The sequence below is a fragment of the Ovis aries genome, chromosome 1 (assembly GCF_016772045.2).
Source record: "Ovis aries strain OAR_USU_Benz2616 breed Rambouillet chromosome 1, ARS-UI_Ramb_v3.0, whole genome shotgun sequence".
Classification (NCBI taxonomy): Eukaryota; Metazoa; Chordata; class Mammalia; order Artiodactyla; family Bovidae; genus Ovis; species Ovis aries.
Genome location: NC_056054.1, coordinates 74,383,256 through 74,401,824, shown reverse-complemented (window position 1 = coordinate 74,401,824; position 18,569 = coordinate 74,383,256). Strand labels below are relative to the sequence as shown.

The following is an 18,569-nucleotide window of genomic DNA, read 5'->3' as shown; positions in this document are numbered from 1 at the left end:
TTGTCCATCTATGTGGTAAGAATGAAAAGGGATCATTATGATCATGGGTTTATCTGAATTGTGTCTAATACTCTAAGATCCCTATTTTAAAAATCTTGGCATTTCAAAATATCATTTGAAAGTTGTGCTACTCCGCTACACTAAAACCCATGCCAGCCCCACAGTTCTACTTCTCTGGAACTCTTCTTTGCCAAATTAGTTGCCTGAGGTTAGTATTTTTAAGCCAGTTTGAATTCTGTTTGCTCGTTTTCTAGTACATTGTCTTTTACATTTCAAGGACTTTGGCTTATTCTTTACAGGCAAAAGTTTCCATTTTGACCTCCACCAAGCCCTTTAACTTCTTGATTACTTGATGAAAACTGTGGAGTTTAATACCAGTCTGTCTAAATAATACTACAATTTCCACAGTAGTTCCACCTTCATGAGGTAATTTCATCCTCACAGTGATGAATCAGATATCATCATCTAGTGTTTTCAAACTGGAAGGTGGGAGAGGAGGACTCAAAAAGCTCAAAGACTAGTTTCAGTCCCACAGCTACTGAAGCACTTAACTGGGTCTCAAACATGTCTTTTGACAACAAGACCTAAGTTTTTTCTGAGATTTTTGCTTAATGCAAATAAGAATAATATCCATGACCTTTTACTGCATTAGACCACAAAAATACAGATTTAAAAAATTATATTCTGCCTAATTCATGCTATGATGATTTATACATGTTATGAAATTTATTTTGGGGGCCAATCTAGCTTACAAAGTGCTGGCTACTGGCTCAGAGATTAAAGCATCTGCCTGCAATGCGGGAGACCCTGGTTCGATCCCTGGGCCAGGAAGACTCCCTGGAGAAGGAAATGGCAACCCACTTCAGTATTCTTGCCTGGAGAATCCCATGGAGAGAAGAGCCTGGTAGGCTACCTTCCATGGGGTCACAAAGAGTCAGACACGATTGAGCGACTTCACTTTCACTAGTTTATGTGCTTATAAATATGTTACCTTTTACTCTCCTATGTGCATAATATTCAATCTCCATTTTTAGGTGAAGAAAGTTGCACATACTTAGGCAGCTAAGATGTAGTTTAAACCCAATTCTGCCAAACTTCTACAGCCATACGCTTAACCCCTAGGCTATACTACTTGATCTGGCATAAAAACCACTTAATTAGATTTTAAGAAATAGTTCTTCAAGTTCAAGCTCTTTCCATTGTTAAAGCACAAATATTGATACTATCCTCTTACCCGCCTAATTTGTAGCTTTGCATTGAGTAATGAGAATTTCTCTCAATGTATGTGAAGGAGATTTTAAACATATAGACCACTGTAAATAGGTAATTTACTACTAATATGGTAATCTCATTTAATGAAAAATAATGAGAAAGGAGTAGCACCCAGCAACCCTCTGTCACCTCCCAGGTATTTTTACATAGACAGGCTCCAATTAAATGTGCCTGCACCTAAAGTGAAAATTCAGGGCACTGTGTCAGACCTCTGGAGGGGACTGTTTGGTGGCCATGGGAACTTTATGGCACACCTCAAATCATGCTTCACAGGGGGTCACCACATACTCAGCTTCTGCATACAGCTGGCCCTGCTGAGAATCAAGGGCCCCTATTTAGAACAGCTCACTGTAGGGAGATTCACGCTTATGGAAATAATTAATGGTGGCAATGATCCTTATAATGGCACCTGATGCCCTGCTGCGAAAAAAGATAAACCAGCCTTCACCATAAAGAACTTACAAATTATACTGAGCAAACATGTTAACAGCTATTAAGAGTCCTAATCAGAGCTGTTAAACAAACAATTAAGAGATGTCATATAAAATACACCCATTTAGGAATAGCAGCTACATGTTTGGAGTTTTAAAAGGAACCATTTACCTTTGAGATAGAGATAAAGCCCTCAGTGCAGGTTAGGCAAGAACAAGGCACCTTTCTGAGCAAATCCATTTTCTGAGCATCAAATCCCATGGACAAAGCCCTGTTCCCTATGGTGTGCTTGCATCCTAAGATTTATTTCCAGTCTCATTACTGCTTCATCAGAAAACTACTCTTGTGTTTTCACATATAACATTATTATAAGTAGAGCTTTAAAGGGCCAAAATATTGCAGTCTAATAATAAAAAGCAGGAAATTATTTGTCTGGAAGAAATCTACTTTGCAGAAGGCATTTCTAAGATAAGAAGAAATTCATCCCTACCAATGCTTGCTGCTAAATCACTTCAGTCGTATCCGACTCTGTGCGACCCCATAGATGACAGCCCACCAGGCTTCTCCATCCCTGGGATTCTCCAGGCAAGAACACTGGAGTGGGTTGCCATTTCCCTCTCCAGTGCATGAAAGTGAAAAGTGAAAGTGAAGTTGCTCAGTCATGTCTGACTCTTCGCGACCCCATGGACTGCAGCCTACCAGGCTCCTCCATCCATGGGATTTTCCAGGCAAGAGTACTGGAGTGGGGTGCCATTGCCTTCTCCGGTGCTTAAATCTTTGTTATTCTAAGTGTAGTTGGCAACCTTAGCACCACCTGGAAGCTTGTCACAAAGGCAGAAACTTGGAACTTGAACTCACTCCAAACCTACAGAAACAGAATTTACAATTTAATAAGACCCTCTGATAATATATGTGTGTGTATGTATGTATGTGTGTATATGTATGTATATATATATATCACATTTTTCAAAGAGATAGCAATCTAAAAGTTTCTATTATCAGAAATTCTTTCAGAAAATTAATGTTTAATCTTATGGGAAAAAAGTTAAATTATTTTAGAAAAGTATATTAATAGTGTGACAGTTGCTTTATGATGAAAAATGTCTGAAGTGGTCCCCTCTGACCCAATGGTGGCGTCCAGGGTTTCCAGCATAGCACACCATCCCAGCCATGTTCAGTCAACAGCTGGTAGTCTCGCCTCCCTCTTCAAGTTCTATGTTCTCTTCACATGCTCAATGCAGCTCCCAATTATGTAAGCCCAGTAGAATAAAGAGCATACAAGAGGGTGGGAAAAAGAGGAGGTCTTTTTAGTCTTTAGTACCATGTGATCTTCCATAGTTAAAATACACAAGTCACCCCGTTCCCTCTGGCAACACTTGGTTGAGTCCACTCTATACAAATTGTGGATTAAGGGAAGTAGTGGCTTCTGTATCTTCTCACCAGGAAAGTTAGGGAGGACTACGACTAAACGATTATTCATGCACTGCAACGTGGCTAGAGTCCTTTTCGGAGTCCTTTCAACTGCAGGTTTTCACAGCAATCGTGAACATCCTATAAATTACATGACATGATGTGATTTTCAAAATCTGATCTCTATGTTCACATGGGTAAATGTTTTAAGACTATAGTAAAAGTGTACCCATTAGCATATACTACAAAAAAAATAGAATGTCACAGTGAACAAAGAAGATTAAGTAAAGCATCAGTTGGCTTTTACAGTTAAAAAAAAAAATCCCGTGGAGGAGATTATAATGATGTTCTTTATCATTGTTTTGAAAAGAAAACAACTCTAAGAAAGTTATAACAGGCCTAATTAATGCTTAAATTGTTCTTCCTGAGAAACAGGTTTTTTATGTGATATAAATGGACTTCCTAGAAAGTATTCTTGTCTGTATTTAGTTATTCAATGTTCTTTCCTGCATTGTGGTAACATACAGCCCTTCACAAAAGGAAATGAAAGGTTTTTATTTCTGCTTTTGGTTTTGGCTTGTTGTTCTTACTCATACTATACAAGTAAGAAGTCAATAAAACATGAAGACATTGACAGTTTTTATCTACTAGTATCAGTTTTTCAAAACAATAGTTACATTTGGGTTGAAGATAATTGACCATTTAAACAATATATGCATGGTTTTGGTTCATGGAAAAAATAATTTTCATTATATGAAAAGTTTTTCTGCTGTGGATGTCTATATCTAAGTCACCTTAGCCTGCATGGTCATGAATTATATCGTATAATCCACTTTCTAACCATGTGGCCTGCCTGGGACAAGTCAGTTAATGTCTCTGCATCTCACTTGCCTCATTTGTAAAATAGGGCTAAAAATTAAACCTACCTCTTAGTGTTATTTTGAGGACTTCATGATATAACACATTAAAAAGTGTTGAACAGAGTATGTGGCCCATAGTAAGAGCCTACCTCATGTTATATATTGCAATGTTTTATTCTTACCACATCATCATTAAACCAAGTTTGACAAAAATTTAATATAAAGAAGCCATTCTGTTTTATTCTGAAATATAAAATGGCCACATTCCCTTAAAACATAGCCATTTTCATCCTTATAAAAATAGTATACAAAATTCTCCTACTTATACCACTAGCTCTACTCTTTTTCTTACATGAGCCAAACTTCTCATCAGATCATTCCATCTTCATATCTTCAGTTCCTCAATCCTCATCCACTCCTCAATTCATCGTAACATGCTTTTGCCCTATTGCAGAAATTATCCACCATAAATGCTAATGTCTTTTGATTGATAAATTTAATGATACCTTTTCACTTCTGAGATTATGGACCCTTCATGCAGCATTTGACATCTTGGGTGATGCTGTCTTGGGTCTCTTCTGAGTGTCCTTCATTGTCTTCCATAAGCCTTCATTTTAAATGCTTCTATTCCCAGAATCCCACATTTGGCCTTTTTATATATACATCGTGAAATTACTACCACTCTTTGCTGAGAACTGCTAGGTATACATACATCTTGCCCTTTCTCTGTTTCTATCTGGTTCCCATTCGCTATTCTAGAGGCTCTCAGTGTGTTTTCAGTAACTTTTCTCAACCAGCCTAGCAACAGCTAAGTATCTGGTGGTGTGCTAGGCATGAGGATTGTAATGAAATATATTAATTAAACACCCAGAAGGCTTTAAGGGACCTTGAAATAGAAGATGGTTTATCCTTCTATTTTCAGGTATTTCCTCATCTACATTCACATATGACATGAGTTTTCATCGTTGTTGTTGTCTTTCAGTTGCTAAGTAGTGTACGATTCTTTGCAACCCCGTGAACTGCAGCATGCCAGGCTTCTCTGTCCATCACTATCTCCTTGACTTTGCTCAAACTCATGTCCACTGAGTCTGTGATACCATCCAACCATCTCATCCTTATCACCTCCTTCTCCTCTTGGCCTAAATTTTTTGTCATCAGAGTCTTTTCCAGTGAGTCAGCTCTTTGCATCAGGTGGCCAAAGCATTGGAGCTTCTTTATTGGCTGCTATCACCAGGCACTATGATATATGCTAAGAATCTAACATCTGGAAAGATAGGCAAGAAATGAGTGTTTTTTTGCTTACTTTTGTTTGGATGGTTGTGTTTTTGGATTGATTTGAAATACGGATGTAGAGAGTCATTGAATTCTAGGTGATAAATTTTCTGTTTAAGTGATGGTGGGCCATATGGATGAAGAGATCCTACCAGCAATGAGTAAATGTAACTGAGTTTCTGGAGTCTTTGTGTAGTATAAAAATTGGAGAACTATCTTTGTAAGTAATCAATCTGGAAGTGTTTCTCTAAATCCACTAAATTCAAGCTCTAACTCAAATCCTAACAGACTCCCAAATACGTTGTTTTAGAAGGATCCTAATTTCTCAGATTCAGCCTTTCTTAACTCTAGAATTAAATCTCTATTTTCTAACAAATGGTCATGCAAAACAAAAACATCTCCCCTGCATATGCATTCATTAAACTTATCTCTATTAAGAGCCGTATAAGTGACAAACTCTATGCTAGTCACTGGGGATAATACGTTGTCCAAAATAAATATAGGTTCTTCCCTCCTAAAGCTTCAGACTATCAGGGAAGGGAGCTGTCAATCAAATAATCTTGCAAAAGTTAGAAGTCAAAACTGTATGAGTTAAGGAGGCTTTAACCTATAGCTCCATATATGGAGCTCCTAGAGGCCTCCTTGAAGAAGCAATATTTCCCATGAGACTGAAGCTGGGGGGTTAGTCAGCCATGTGTAAAAGGCAAAGGCCTTCCAGGCAGCAAGGTTTTACGAGGTGTCAAGGTAAAGAAGGAATGTGGCAAATCTGAGGGAAAGAGGAAAGACCTGGGTGATTGGAGCATAGTGAGTACAAAGAAGAACAACAACATATGAGGCTGAAGAGGTAGGCATTGGTACCTGAGGGCTGAGTTAACTGATGAGAGCACTCCAGCCCAGCATGACCACCTTCAAACAAGGTACATGACCAGCCCAGACATGTACCTCCAAGCAGTACATCTTAACAGAGAGAAAATGAGAGATTAAAATGTTCATTCTTATGTTGTGCTGAATTTAACTCCTTGGAAATTCTACCTACTGGACCTAATTTTTTACAGCCATACTGACTATACATGACATGCAGTAAACTACACATATTTAAGGGTTTCCCTGGTGGCTTAGAAGGTAAAGAATCTGCCTGCAATGCAGGATACCTGGGTTCAATCTCTGGATTGGAAAGATCTCCTGGATAAGGGAATGGAAACCAATCCAGTATTCTTGCCTGGAGAATTTCATGGACAGAGGAGCCTGGAGGGCTACAGGCATGGGGTTGCAAAGTCAGACACAACTGAGCAACTAACACTTTACACATATTTAAAGTATACAGTCTGATGTTTTGAAATAAGCATATACCTGTGAGACTATCCCCACATCAAGCTGATGAAAGTACCCATATTCCCTGAAAGTTTCCCTGTGCCTCTTGGCAGTTTTTCCTTCCCTAACACTCCCATCCTCTGCAGGCAATGACTGACATGTCATGCTTAGACCAGTGCCTGGCATATAAAATAAATTGTGTTGACTGTCTGAAAAGTGAGTCTGTTTGGAGAATTAGCTCTTGGTTTGACTGAAGCTGGTACTCCAATACTTTGGCCACCTGATGTAAAGAACTGACTCATTTGAAAGGACCTTAATGCTGGGAAAGGTTGAAGGTGGGAGGAGAAGGGGACAACAGAGGATGAGATGGTTGGATGGCATCATCAACTCAATGGACATGAGTTTGAGTAAACTCTGGGAGTTGATGATGGACAGAGAGGCCTGGTGTGCTGCAGTCCATGGGGTCTTCAAAGAGTCTGACAGGACTGAGTGACTGAACTGAACTGAACTGAACTGACATTCTGTTGGTTGCTCTACCTTTTCTAGGTATGCAGTGCTATTCAAAATCAGGATTTCACTGTCATCCAAGACTACTGCACTGGCCTCAAAGCCTTGCTTTATCTGAAAAGCATTGAAGAACTACAGGACTGGGATGGGCAGAGTCCAGCCACGAGAAGTCACCAGAAAGGGAAACCAGTTCCTTGTATTGCTGAACTTGTGGGAAAGGTATGTGGTCACCTCTCTAGGGTTGTCCTTGAGAACTCTGGCTTTTTCATTTTCCATTTTGGGTCTTATTTGCCCTCCCACCCACCCTACTAACAGGGGAAACACAGATGCCCCATTGGATATGATTGCATAGTAGAATCATTCTGAAGGAGCCTTGATTACAACTATATGACAGGTCTCTGAGCTATATTTTTATGAAACCTGTATAACACAAGGTCATATAAAGGAGAAAGATTGAAGTTTATAGTGTAAAATGTCTCCAAATTCTTGCTTACTGTGGTGATGACTGGCATTCTTTCCAGTGGGAGGCTGGAGATTTCTTTATTCTTTAACCAGCTCTGGAAATTATAACATTACCTTTCTATTTTCAGACAATCAAATCACTGGAGCCCTGAATAATATGATAAAGTTTTTAAAATTAAAATCTAATCAGTATCTTTTGTAACTGCTTCTGCTATGTGTGTGGTTAAATCTGGGCTCAAAAGGTTATGTCCCAACTTTCTCTCTAACTGCTATTTTCAAAGAAATATACACTACATTTACATTTTGTATAATACAGTGATTTTAGCAAATCTTTTCTGAAACAACATTCAGTATTTTGCCTTTGTATTTCCTTTGTATTATTCTAAATAGACAACCATTGTCAGAAGACGTTTCTTGAGTCCTGAATGAGGGGAGGAAAAAATTATAATTCTTAGTCTTTTCAGCTTGTCACTACATCAATAATTAACTTAAAAAAAAGAGAGGCAAGTATAAAAAGATTCTTTAAGGAAGCATTTAATAATTCAAATGAATCTTAACTTGAAACAGGTCACATGAAAAAGAATGGAAAACAAAAACCCTGGGTTCTGTGCTTTCGATGGCATGGTTAGGGACTCAGAAAGAATAAGAGAAATATCATATAATGATATACATTTGGCTAGTTTTAATTGGAAATATCACTATTCTTCTCTGAACAGACAGCCAAAAATAAGAGCTTCCTATAGATTAATGTGTATGAATGACTGCAAGTCCAGTGATCAAAAATAAAAGGAGGGGAAAATAAAATCTTGCTGGTTTCCAGGAAAATATCGTGATAATGACTCCATGAATGGCAATCAAACAGAAAGGCTGGGTGACATTAATATTTATAATATTATAATTAGCAAGACTGTGCCTAAGCAGTATTATTAGTGTAACTAATCATATTATCATAAACTGAGTCTGAAAGTATTTAGACAGTGAGTGTTCATGCCTTTATCATGACCGTCAATATCCCAAGGTTGTTCATAACTAAAAAAAAATTATAAATAACTTTACGCTCATGCAATGTAAATATATCAAGTTAATTGTTTCTGACATGATAGTTTTGATAGTTTATGACCATCTATCAAAGCATTGTCTCAAATGTATGCAGTCATCGTGAGAGCTGAAGTGGGAGAGGCTGCATTGCACTGTGCCATTCTGTCTCTAAAGGACTTCCACACTCATTTCAAAACTTACATATTCAAATAAAAGATAGGGAATGATGGAGACACTTGTGTCAATAACATAAGTGGAAACTGATTTTCAGATGGTTTGAATCTAGGTTTAGACTTTATTTTGGTAAGCCCAGCCTTCATCAAAATTGTAAGTGTAATTTCCAGTATTATCATTTGTTAAAAAAAAAAAAAAGAAGAAGAAGATCTTGCCTATGTGATTGTATTACTAATTCATTTCTCAGCACTAAGTTGAAGAACAAGCAGATGGTCTGGTAAATAGATCTATGCCCCAGAGTCTCCGGTGAGGGCTGACATGACTCAAACAATAGGTGACTATCTCCTTTAGGTTAATATTCCTAATAGTGAATCAAAGCACTCTGGGTCCACAGTACAGGTGGCTTCCTAGCTGTTCTTTCCTGGTGTGTGTATGTGTGTGTATCTTTGACAGTAATTCATATTATAGTCTCATTAGCTAAAAGAGTAGGATGCTGCTTCTTACCATGTTTTCATGCTATAGGGAAACAAGAGAAGATGTAGACGCTTTTAAAAAGCCCTGCTAGAAGTAGCTGGCTTCTTTAGACAGGAAAAAAATTTGTTTGGAAAGTATAATTGTTACTCTACTTAATCTTTCACTCAGAGGTCAGGCTAGAATAAATTAGAGTAGAAATTTAGAAGAAACCAATTACAGTACAGTGTTTGAAGATGGAGGAAAATGAGACTTGAGCCATGGAAACAAGGATTTGGCCAAATTAGTCATGTTATCTTTCAAGTAATTAGTATATTTAATATATTCTCCCTAATGCATGCCTCACGTATTAATTGATTAAACTTCCCAAGCAATGTTTCTTCATGTGATTTTGGAAGAGCAAGAAGTCAGGCATTTATAGTTTGCTCTGGTCTTATGGTGCAAGTTGTATAAGTTTGTGCCTGCAAGCATGAGAGTAGATTCCACAGGAAGGGCAGTCATAGCTCTGCTACACCACAGAGCTGTTGATCTCGAACTCATGGTGCTTGAATACCATGTGGCATGCGTCTGACAGTGTAGATTCCCCGGCTCCACTCCCAGAGATCCCGATTTAACTGGTCAAAGGTGCATCCAGGAATCTGCATTTTAACATCCTGATTCTGATGGAAGAACACAAAGATCCATGTTGCCAAGAGGAATGAAGAGAATAGCAACTGAATACAGTCAGAGACTGAGAAGATAGTGATGGACACAATACAAGCCTCTTTTGTGGGAGAAAGCTGGTAAGAAATGATTTTGAGCTGGAAGAGAAATGACATAGAGAATAGGGAGAGGAAATCCAGAGAAGCAACACGCTGGGTTCTGAATGGCCAGTGGTTGAACATGCCCATTGAGGAGCCAGGGAGATAGTTCAGCTGTTGGATCAAAGACACATAAGCAAGAAGAATTGTAAGGACAGAGACAGTTCTCAAAGGCATGACATCCAGAGTCCATGCAGACAGTCAGCAATGAGGATGTCTGTGAGGATTAGGAAGTTGAGACTATTCACAGTATCATCAAAAAAGGAGGGGCATCTGTAGCCAAACCCTTTTATTTTATACTCAGTTACCTTAATTCCCTCTTTACCTGGCAGAAACCTGGCAGCTCAATAAAAGTGAAATGTTTGCTTGCTGCATGTGGGACAGTGGTTACTGGCAGAGTTCAGAGTAAGCCTGTGGGGTTTCTATGAGGCCTCCTCACTTACTAGCTAAGCAACTCCAGTGAGTTAATTAATCTCTCTAAATCTGTGTCTTAAACTATAAAATGAGGATAACCACAAGTCCGCATTCTCTCATTAACAATTCTGAAACCCAAAAAACTCTGTAACCAAATGTTTCACATAACTCATTTGGCAGCAAACCTGGCCTGAACTGATATGAGGCCATTTATAATCTTTATTTATTCCTCTTAGAGTGAACATTTGCATGTTTACTGCAGAGAGACTAATGTGTTTGAGTCCAGGTTGCCACTTCGCATCTTGCTGGAGGTATTAGGTATAATGTAGTAAATGTACCATTTTTCTTTGCTGAAGTCCAAAAAAGTTTCTGAATTTTGAAATACGATTCGCCCTAAGTATTTTAGATAAAGTGTTGTGAAGAATACTTAAATGAAAATGTAACTGCGATTATATCTTTATCCACAAATTCTTCTTTAGAGTTGGAGGCGAAGTATATATTTTAGTGACATTAGAAAATAAAATGCTAATATTTGGCATTTTAAGGTGTGAAAATAAGAATTATGTTGCGATTATTTGCTTGAGAAACATGGAAAAAATTGCATGCTAAAAGAAAAAAAAAAAAAACAAAATTTTACAATCAGAAAGCATGGAAGGAAATTACTGCACTTTTCTGTGCTTAGGATAAAAGCAGAATTCGTAAGCAAGAGCCCTTGAGAGAAAACAACACAGGACAACACAGCTGATTGCTTGGGGTCTGTGTGCATTTTCACCTGCTATTCTTTACATCTGGAGTCTTTCCAGTTCACTAAAGAGTAATTAAAACATCCTCTTCTCTTTGAGTTATTCTCTGACCTCTCTGACCAGGGTTAATTTCTCCTTTCCTTCTTCCATCTGAGTTGCAACCAGTATCACACAGCAGTTGAATTTTTGCATCTCTGATTCTTCTGCCAGACAGTCTTCCCCTTTGTATCCCAATTCCTGGGTACCCACTGATACTCAGTAAGGGCTTAATAAATGATGCTTGAATAAGTAAATGAAGGAATAAATAAATGTTGTAAGAAAACAGCTAAGTGGTAGAACTAACAGTCGATATTTACTATGCCATCATTTTCCCCATTACATCAAAAATGAAAAAAGAAAAATAGTAACGTTGAACTTAAAAGTCTTTTATAGTGTATGAGTCTAGTAAAATGAGATGGAAAGAAGCCAGAGTGAAAAGAATGAGCTATGCAAGTGAGCGACCTTGATTCCTTCTAGAATTGGCAACACGTACCTAGACTATAAGCTTCTTGAGGGTCTAGACCACACTGTGTGCCAGTGCCTGACCTACTGTTCATCATGTAGGAGCAACAGCATGGTAGCTGAATTGCTGAATGATATATTAATCACTCTTTTTTTAAAAAAAAATCTTAAATGTGTTATCTATCTTAAATGTCACTTCCTTTGTGAAGTCATCTATGACTGTCTTCCTCTCCCTCTAGGAAAATTGAGTCGCTTCTTTGATAGCTCAGTTGGTAAAGAATCTGCCTGCAATGGAAGAGACCCCGGTTTGATTCCTGGGTTGGGAAAATTCCCTGGAGAAGGGATAGGGTACCCACTCCAGTTTTCTTGGGCTTCCCTTGTGGCTCAGCTGGTAAAGAATCTGCCTGAAATGCAGGATGCCTGGGTTCGATCCCTGGGTTGGAGAAGGGGAGGGCTACCCACTCCAGTATTCTGGCCTGGAGAATTCCATGGACTATATAGTCCATGGGGTAGCAAAGAGACACAACTGAGCGACTTTCACTTTTCTCCTTCAGCCTTTTGTTCATATAACGAGTATTGCAGTTATTAGATGATCTTCTAGTTATATTACTTCTTGTCCATCACTGAGCTCATTATGAGCTTCTTGAAAACAGAGATCATGTCTCATTTATATCTGAATTTTCAAGCACCTCGCACAATGCTCCATGTTTATAGAATTAAGTTGCACAGACTATCTGTGGTGTCCTTCTTTAGAAGAAAAAAAGAAAGCCAGTTTATAATTAAAATTCCAGCCAGGCCCTTTCAAGAATAGCAAGCATTTTAGAAGAAAACAGTAAACGTGCCAAATTACTTTCAGTAGGTATTAAAATATGATGAAATACCTATCAGTGATATTAATAAGTGAACATAATGTGTACTCATTAAAAAGCTTTCATTAGGATAAAATCAGAAACACTGTCTTGTGCTTGTATAGTGATTCATAATACAAGGTTTTATTTTGATGATAAAAAACAAAATTTGTGCATCTATACGACCAGATGCATCATTCTCATGTTTTTAAAATCAAAAGGAATATGATTTTATAAAACTACTGCTATCTAGTTGTGGTGCTTTATATGTAGATGTCTATCTATTTACTTGTCTCTGGTATGTTTTTCAATACAGGAAACAAAGAAGCATCCACAAGGAATATATAATGTCATAAGCATGACTATCGCAAAAGTCCTCATAATAACAGTGGTATCTCCTGTTTACTAAAAACTTTACAAGTTTTATGTCTTCATGCTATTTATTTTTTTGTGCTTTTCATTTTTCCAAATTGAAGTTTAATTTACATAAAAATGGACAGATCTTAAATAAACCATTTGATGAGTTTTGGCCAACAAAACACCAATAAAATCCTTATATCTATCAAGATACACAACATTACCAACACCTCTTGGATTCCCTTCTACATTTTCCCAGTCATTATCTCTCTGCCTTTCCTACCACCAGAAGCAAACACTAATTGCCATCAACATAGGTTCAGTTCAGTTCAGTCGCTCGGTCGTGTCCAACTCTTTGCAACCCCATGAATCGCAGCACGCCAGGCCTCCTTGTCCATCATCAACTCCCGGAGTTCACTCAGACTCAGGTCCATCGAGTCAGTGATGCCATCCAGCCATCTCATCCTCTGTCGTCCCCTTCTCCTCCTGTCCCCAATCCCTCCCAGCATCAGAGTCTTTTCCAATGAGTCAACTCTTCGCATGAGGTGGCCAAAGTACTGGAGTTTCAGCTTCAGCATCATTCCTTCCAAAGAAATCCCAGGGCTGATCTCCTTCAGAATGGACTGCTTGGATCTCCTTGCAGTCCAAGGGACTCTCAAGAGTCTTCACCAACACCACAGTTCAAAAGCAAGTTAGTTTGCTCATATTCTTTAGCATGATACAACTAGAATTCCATAATGTATGCTTTTTTGTGTGTGTGGTTATTCTCACTCAATACAGTGTTTCAGGGATTCATCCATGTTTTGGGGGGCTGTAAAGCAATTCACTTTTATTGGGAAATAATATTTTATTGTATAAATATACCACAATTTGAGTATTCATTCAAATCAACATTTGGGCTATGTTCACTTCTCCAATATTATACATATATCTGAAATAGGCATTCAGGCATAAAAGGTTTTGTGATTACAAATTTTTACATCTCTTGAGTAAAATCCAGGTGTGTAATATCTGCATCATAAGGTAATGTGTGTGCTTTATAAGAAACCTACAAACAGATCTCCAAAGTGATTGCAGCATTTTACACTCCTACAATGGCAGATGGGTGTTTTGGTTTTTCCACATTCCAGCCAGCATTTAGTATTCTTTTTCTTTTCCATTTTAAACATCTTAGTGTATGTATAGGAGTACCATACTGTGATAGTAATTTTCATTGCCCTGAAAATTCATGATGTTCACCACTTCTTTGTGTTCTTTTTACATATCCATATATCTTCTTCTCTGAAGAGTCTGTTCAGTTCTTTCCCCTACTTAAAAACTGGGTTGATTTTTTAAATTAAATTTTAGGAATTCTATATATGTTTTATATACAAGTCCTTAGAGGCAGAAGAAGCATTTGACAAAATCCAGCAACTACTCATCATAAAAACCTAAGCAATCTAGTGGAAGAAAACCCTCAGTCTGATAAAGCATGTATAAAAATTCTATAGTTCATACTATATGTAATGGTGAAAAAAATCAACTTCCCCTAAGCTCAAGAACTAGGCATAAATATCTACACTCATTACTTATATCCAACATTATACTGGAGGCCCTAACTACAGCAATAAGGACACAAAAAGAAATAAATGGTATCCAAATTGGAAACAAAGACTATGAAGACTGTCTTAATTTGCAGGTAGTAATATTGTGTACATAAAACTTGTAAAGCACCTGTAAAAACACTATTTTGTTCTTGTTCAGTCAATAAGTTGTGTCCAACTCTTTAAGATCCTATGGGCTGCAGCACACCAGGCTTTCTGATCCTGCAAAGTTTGCTCAAATTCATGTCTTGAATCAGTGATGCTATTTAACCATCTTATCCTGTACTGCTCCCTTCTCCTTTTGACGTCAGTTTTTCCCACCATCAGAATCTTTTCCAAAGAGTCAGCTCTTTGCAATAGGTGGCCAAAATATTGAAACTTCAGCATCAGTCTTTTCAATGAATATTCCGGGTAGATTTCCTTTAGACTGACTTATTGGAACTCCTTCTGTCTAAGAGGCTCCTTCAAGAGTCTTCTCCTGCATCACAATTCAAAAGGATTCTTCCTGATGTAGCCATCTTTATGGTTCAGCTCTCATATCCATACAGGATTACTGGAAAAAAATGTTATCTTTGACTATATGGACCTTTGTTGGCCAAGTGATGTTTCTGCTGTTTAAAATGCTGTCTAGGTTTGTCAGTTTTTCTTTCCAAGGAGCAAGAGTCTTTTAATTTCATGGCTGCAGTCACTGTCCACAATGATTTTGGAGCCCAAGAAAATAAGATCTGTCACTGCTTCCACTTTTTCCCCTTCTGTTTGCCATAAACTGATGAGACCAGATGCCAAGATCTTAGTTTTTTGAATGTTGAGTTTTAAGCCAGCTTTTTCACTCTCCTCTTTCACCTTGATCCAGAGGTTCTTTAGTTCCTCTTCACTTTCTGCCATTAGAATGATATTATCTGCATATCCGAGATTGTTGATATTTCTCCCAGCAGTCTTGATTTCAGTTTGTGATTCATCCAGGCTATATTTCGCCTGATGTACTCTGCATAGAAATTAAATAAGCAGGGTGACAGTATATAGCCTTGACATACTCCCTTCCCAATTTTGAACCAGTTCTTTGTTCCATGTCTAGTTCCAACTGTTGCTTCTTGAAACCACATACACAGGTTTCTCAGGAGGCGAGTGAGGCAGTATTCCCATATCTTTAAGAATTTTCCATAGTTTGTTTTGATCCACATAGTCAAAGGCTTTAGCATAGTCAATGAAGAAGAAGTAGATGTTTGTCTGGAACTCTCTTGCTTTCTCTATGATCCAAGGAATCTTGGCAATTTGGTCTCTGGTTCCTCTGCCTTTTCCATACCCAGCCTTTACATCTGGAAGTTTCAATTCACATACTGCTGAAGTCTAGCTTGAAGGATTTTGAGCATAACCTTGCTAGTGCGTGAAACATGCACAGTTGTACGATAGCTTGAACACTTTTTGGCACTGCCCTTCTTTGGGATAAAAAACTGACCTTTTCCAGTCCCATGGCCACTGCTGAGTTTTCCAAATTTGCTGACATATTGAATGTAGTACTTTAACAGCATCACTGTGTAGGATTTTTAATAGCTTTCAGCTAGAATTCTATCACCTCCACTCGCTTTGTTTATTGTAGTGCCTCTTAATATCCTCTTGACTTCACACTCCAGAGTGTCTGGATCTAGGTAAGTGATCACACCATCATTGTTATCCAAGTAATTGAAACCTTTTTTGTATAGTTCTTCTGTGTGTTCTTGCCACCTCTTTATCCCTTCTGCTTCTGTTTAGTCCTTACTCTCTTTGTCATTTATTATGCCCATCCTTGCATGAAATATACCTTGATATTTTGTTTTTTTGAAGAGATCTCTAGTCTTTCCCATTCTATTGTTTTCTTCTATTTCTTTGCATTGTTCATTTAAGAAGGACTTCTTGTTTCTCCTTTCTGTTCTCTGGAACTGAAAATCAATAAATGAACTTAGCAGAGTTTCACAAGATAAAGACAATATACAAAAGTCAGTTGTATTTTTATATACACAACCCAAAAATTAAATTTTAAAATGCCACTTACAATAGCATTCAAAATCTACTAAATACTTCAGTTCAGTCCAGTCACTCGGTTGTGTCCAACTCTTGGCGACCCCGTGAATCGCAGCACGCCAGGCCTCCCTGTCCATCACCAACTCCCGGAGTTCACTCAGACTCACGTCCATCAAGTCAGTGGTGCCATCCAGCCGTCTCATCCTCTGTCGTCCCCTTCTCCTCCTGCCCCCAATCCCTCCCAGCATCAGAGTCTTTTCCAATGAGTCAATTCTTCGCATGAGGTAGCCACAGTACTGGATTTTCAGCTTCAGCATCATTCCTTTGAAAGAAATCCCAGGGCTGATCTCCTTCAGAATGGACTGCTTGGATCTCCTTGCTGTCTAAGGGACTCTCAAGAGCCTTCTCCAGCACCACAGTTCAAAAGCATCAATTCTTTGGCGCTCAGCCTTCTTCACAGTCCAACTCTCACATCCATACATGACCACAGGAAAAACCATAGCCTTGACTAGATGGACCTTAGTCAGCAAAGTAATGTCTCTGCTTTTGAATATGCTATCTAGGTTGGTCATAACTTTCCTTCCAAGGAGTAATTTCAAGGCTGCAGTCACCATCTGCAGTGATTTTGGAGCCCCCAAAAATAAAGTCTGACACTGTTTCTACTGTTTCCCCATCTATTTGCCATGAAGTGATGGGACCAGATGCCATGATCTTCGTTTTCTGAATGTTGAGCTTTAAGCCAAATTTTTCACTCTCCTCTTTCACTTTCATCAAGAGGCTTTTTAGTTCCTCTTCACTTTCTGCCATAAGGGTGGTGTCATTTGCATATCTGAGGTTGTTGATATTTCCTCCGCCAATCTTGATTCCAGCTTGTGTTTCTTCCAGTCCAGCATTTCTCATGATGTGCTCTGCATATAAGTTAAATAAGCAGGGTGACAATATACTTAGGAACAAATTAAAATTTGTGCAGTAACTATCCACTGAAAACTACAAATTGCAAAACTATAAAGAATTGCTAAAAAACTTAATGAAGAAATGTCAATAGAGAGATATGCTAAGATGCAATTCTCTTCAAATTGATCTGTAGCTGTATGACAATCCTAATCAAAATCCCAGAACATGTTTTTGTAGAAGTTGACAAACTGATTCTAAAATTTATATTGGATTTCAAAGGTCCAACAGTAGCCAAAAGAATCTTGGAAAAGAACATACTTGGAAGATTTGATCTCTCTGCCTTCAAGATTTTCTATAAATCTGGAGTAGTCAAGCAAGTCTGTTTTAGTGTCAGGACAGACAAATAGATCAATGGAACAGATAGAAAATCTAGAAGTAAACCCACAAATATACACTCAATTGATTTTTGACAAAGACACCAAAGCAATACAATGGAGAAAGGAAAGACTTTTTGATAAATGGAGCTGGAATGAAGGGATAACCATATATAGATATAGATATATAGATATTTAATGAACCTTCGTATTATCCTCACACAGGACACAAAAGTAACTTTAAATATATCACAGATATAAAAGTAAAAACAATACTATATAATTTTTAAAGAAAATGTAGGTAAATATCCTCTGGGATAAGAAATTTTTTTTATTTAAGATACAAAAAAAAGTAAACATACTAGAAAAAAATTAATAGTTGCACTTCATCAAAATTAACTTATGCTCAACAAAAAGCAAGTTAAGGAAATGAAAATTTAATTGACAGAATTGGAGAAACTATCCATAATACTTGTATCACACAAAGAACTTGTGACCAGAATATATATATAATACTTTATTAAAGTAAACTGGAATTATTTGAAATAATTTAATCTTATCAACAAGTATATGGAAACTTAAAATGAAAAATCCATGGTTAGAGACCTGCCTGTGGGCTGTTGCATCAATCAATTCAGTTCAGTTCAGTTGCTCAGTAGTGTCCTACTCTTTGCGATCCCATGGACTGCAGCACAACAGGCCACCCTGTCCATCACCAGCTCCTGGAGCTTACGAAAACTCAAGTCCATTGAATCGGTGTTGGCATCCAACAGTCTCATCCTCTGTAGTGCCCTTCTCCTCCTGCCTTTACTATTTCCCAGCACTAGGGTCTTTTTATTTTTTATTTA

General features: G+C 37.9%; 1 protein-coding gene across 1 annotated transcript in view; it reads left to right on the top strand.

Annotated features, from left to right (window-relative positions):
* The window catches only part of DPYD (dihydropyrimidine dehydrogenase), a 930,457-nt gene that overhangs the window by 780,254 nt on the left and 131,634 nt on the right, over nucleotides 1-18,569 (top strand). The window contains exon 20 of the mRNA XM_004002217.5: nucleotides 7,104-7,283. Within this exon, the coding sequence (XP_004002266.3) occupies nucleotides 7,104-7,283 (180 nt within the window). The remainder of the gene's footprint in view (nucleotides 1-7,103; nucleotides 7,284-18,569) is intronic.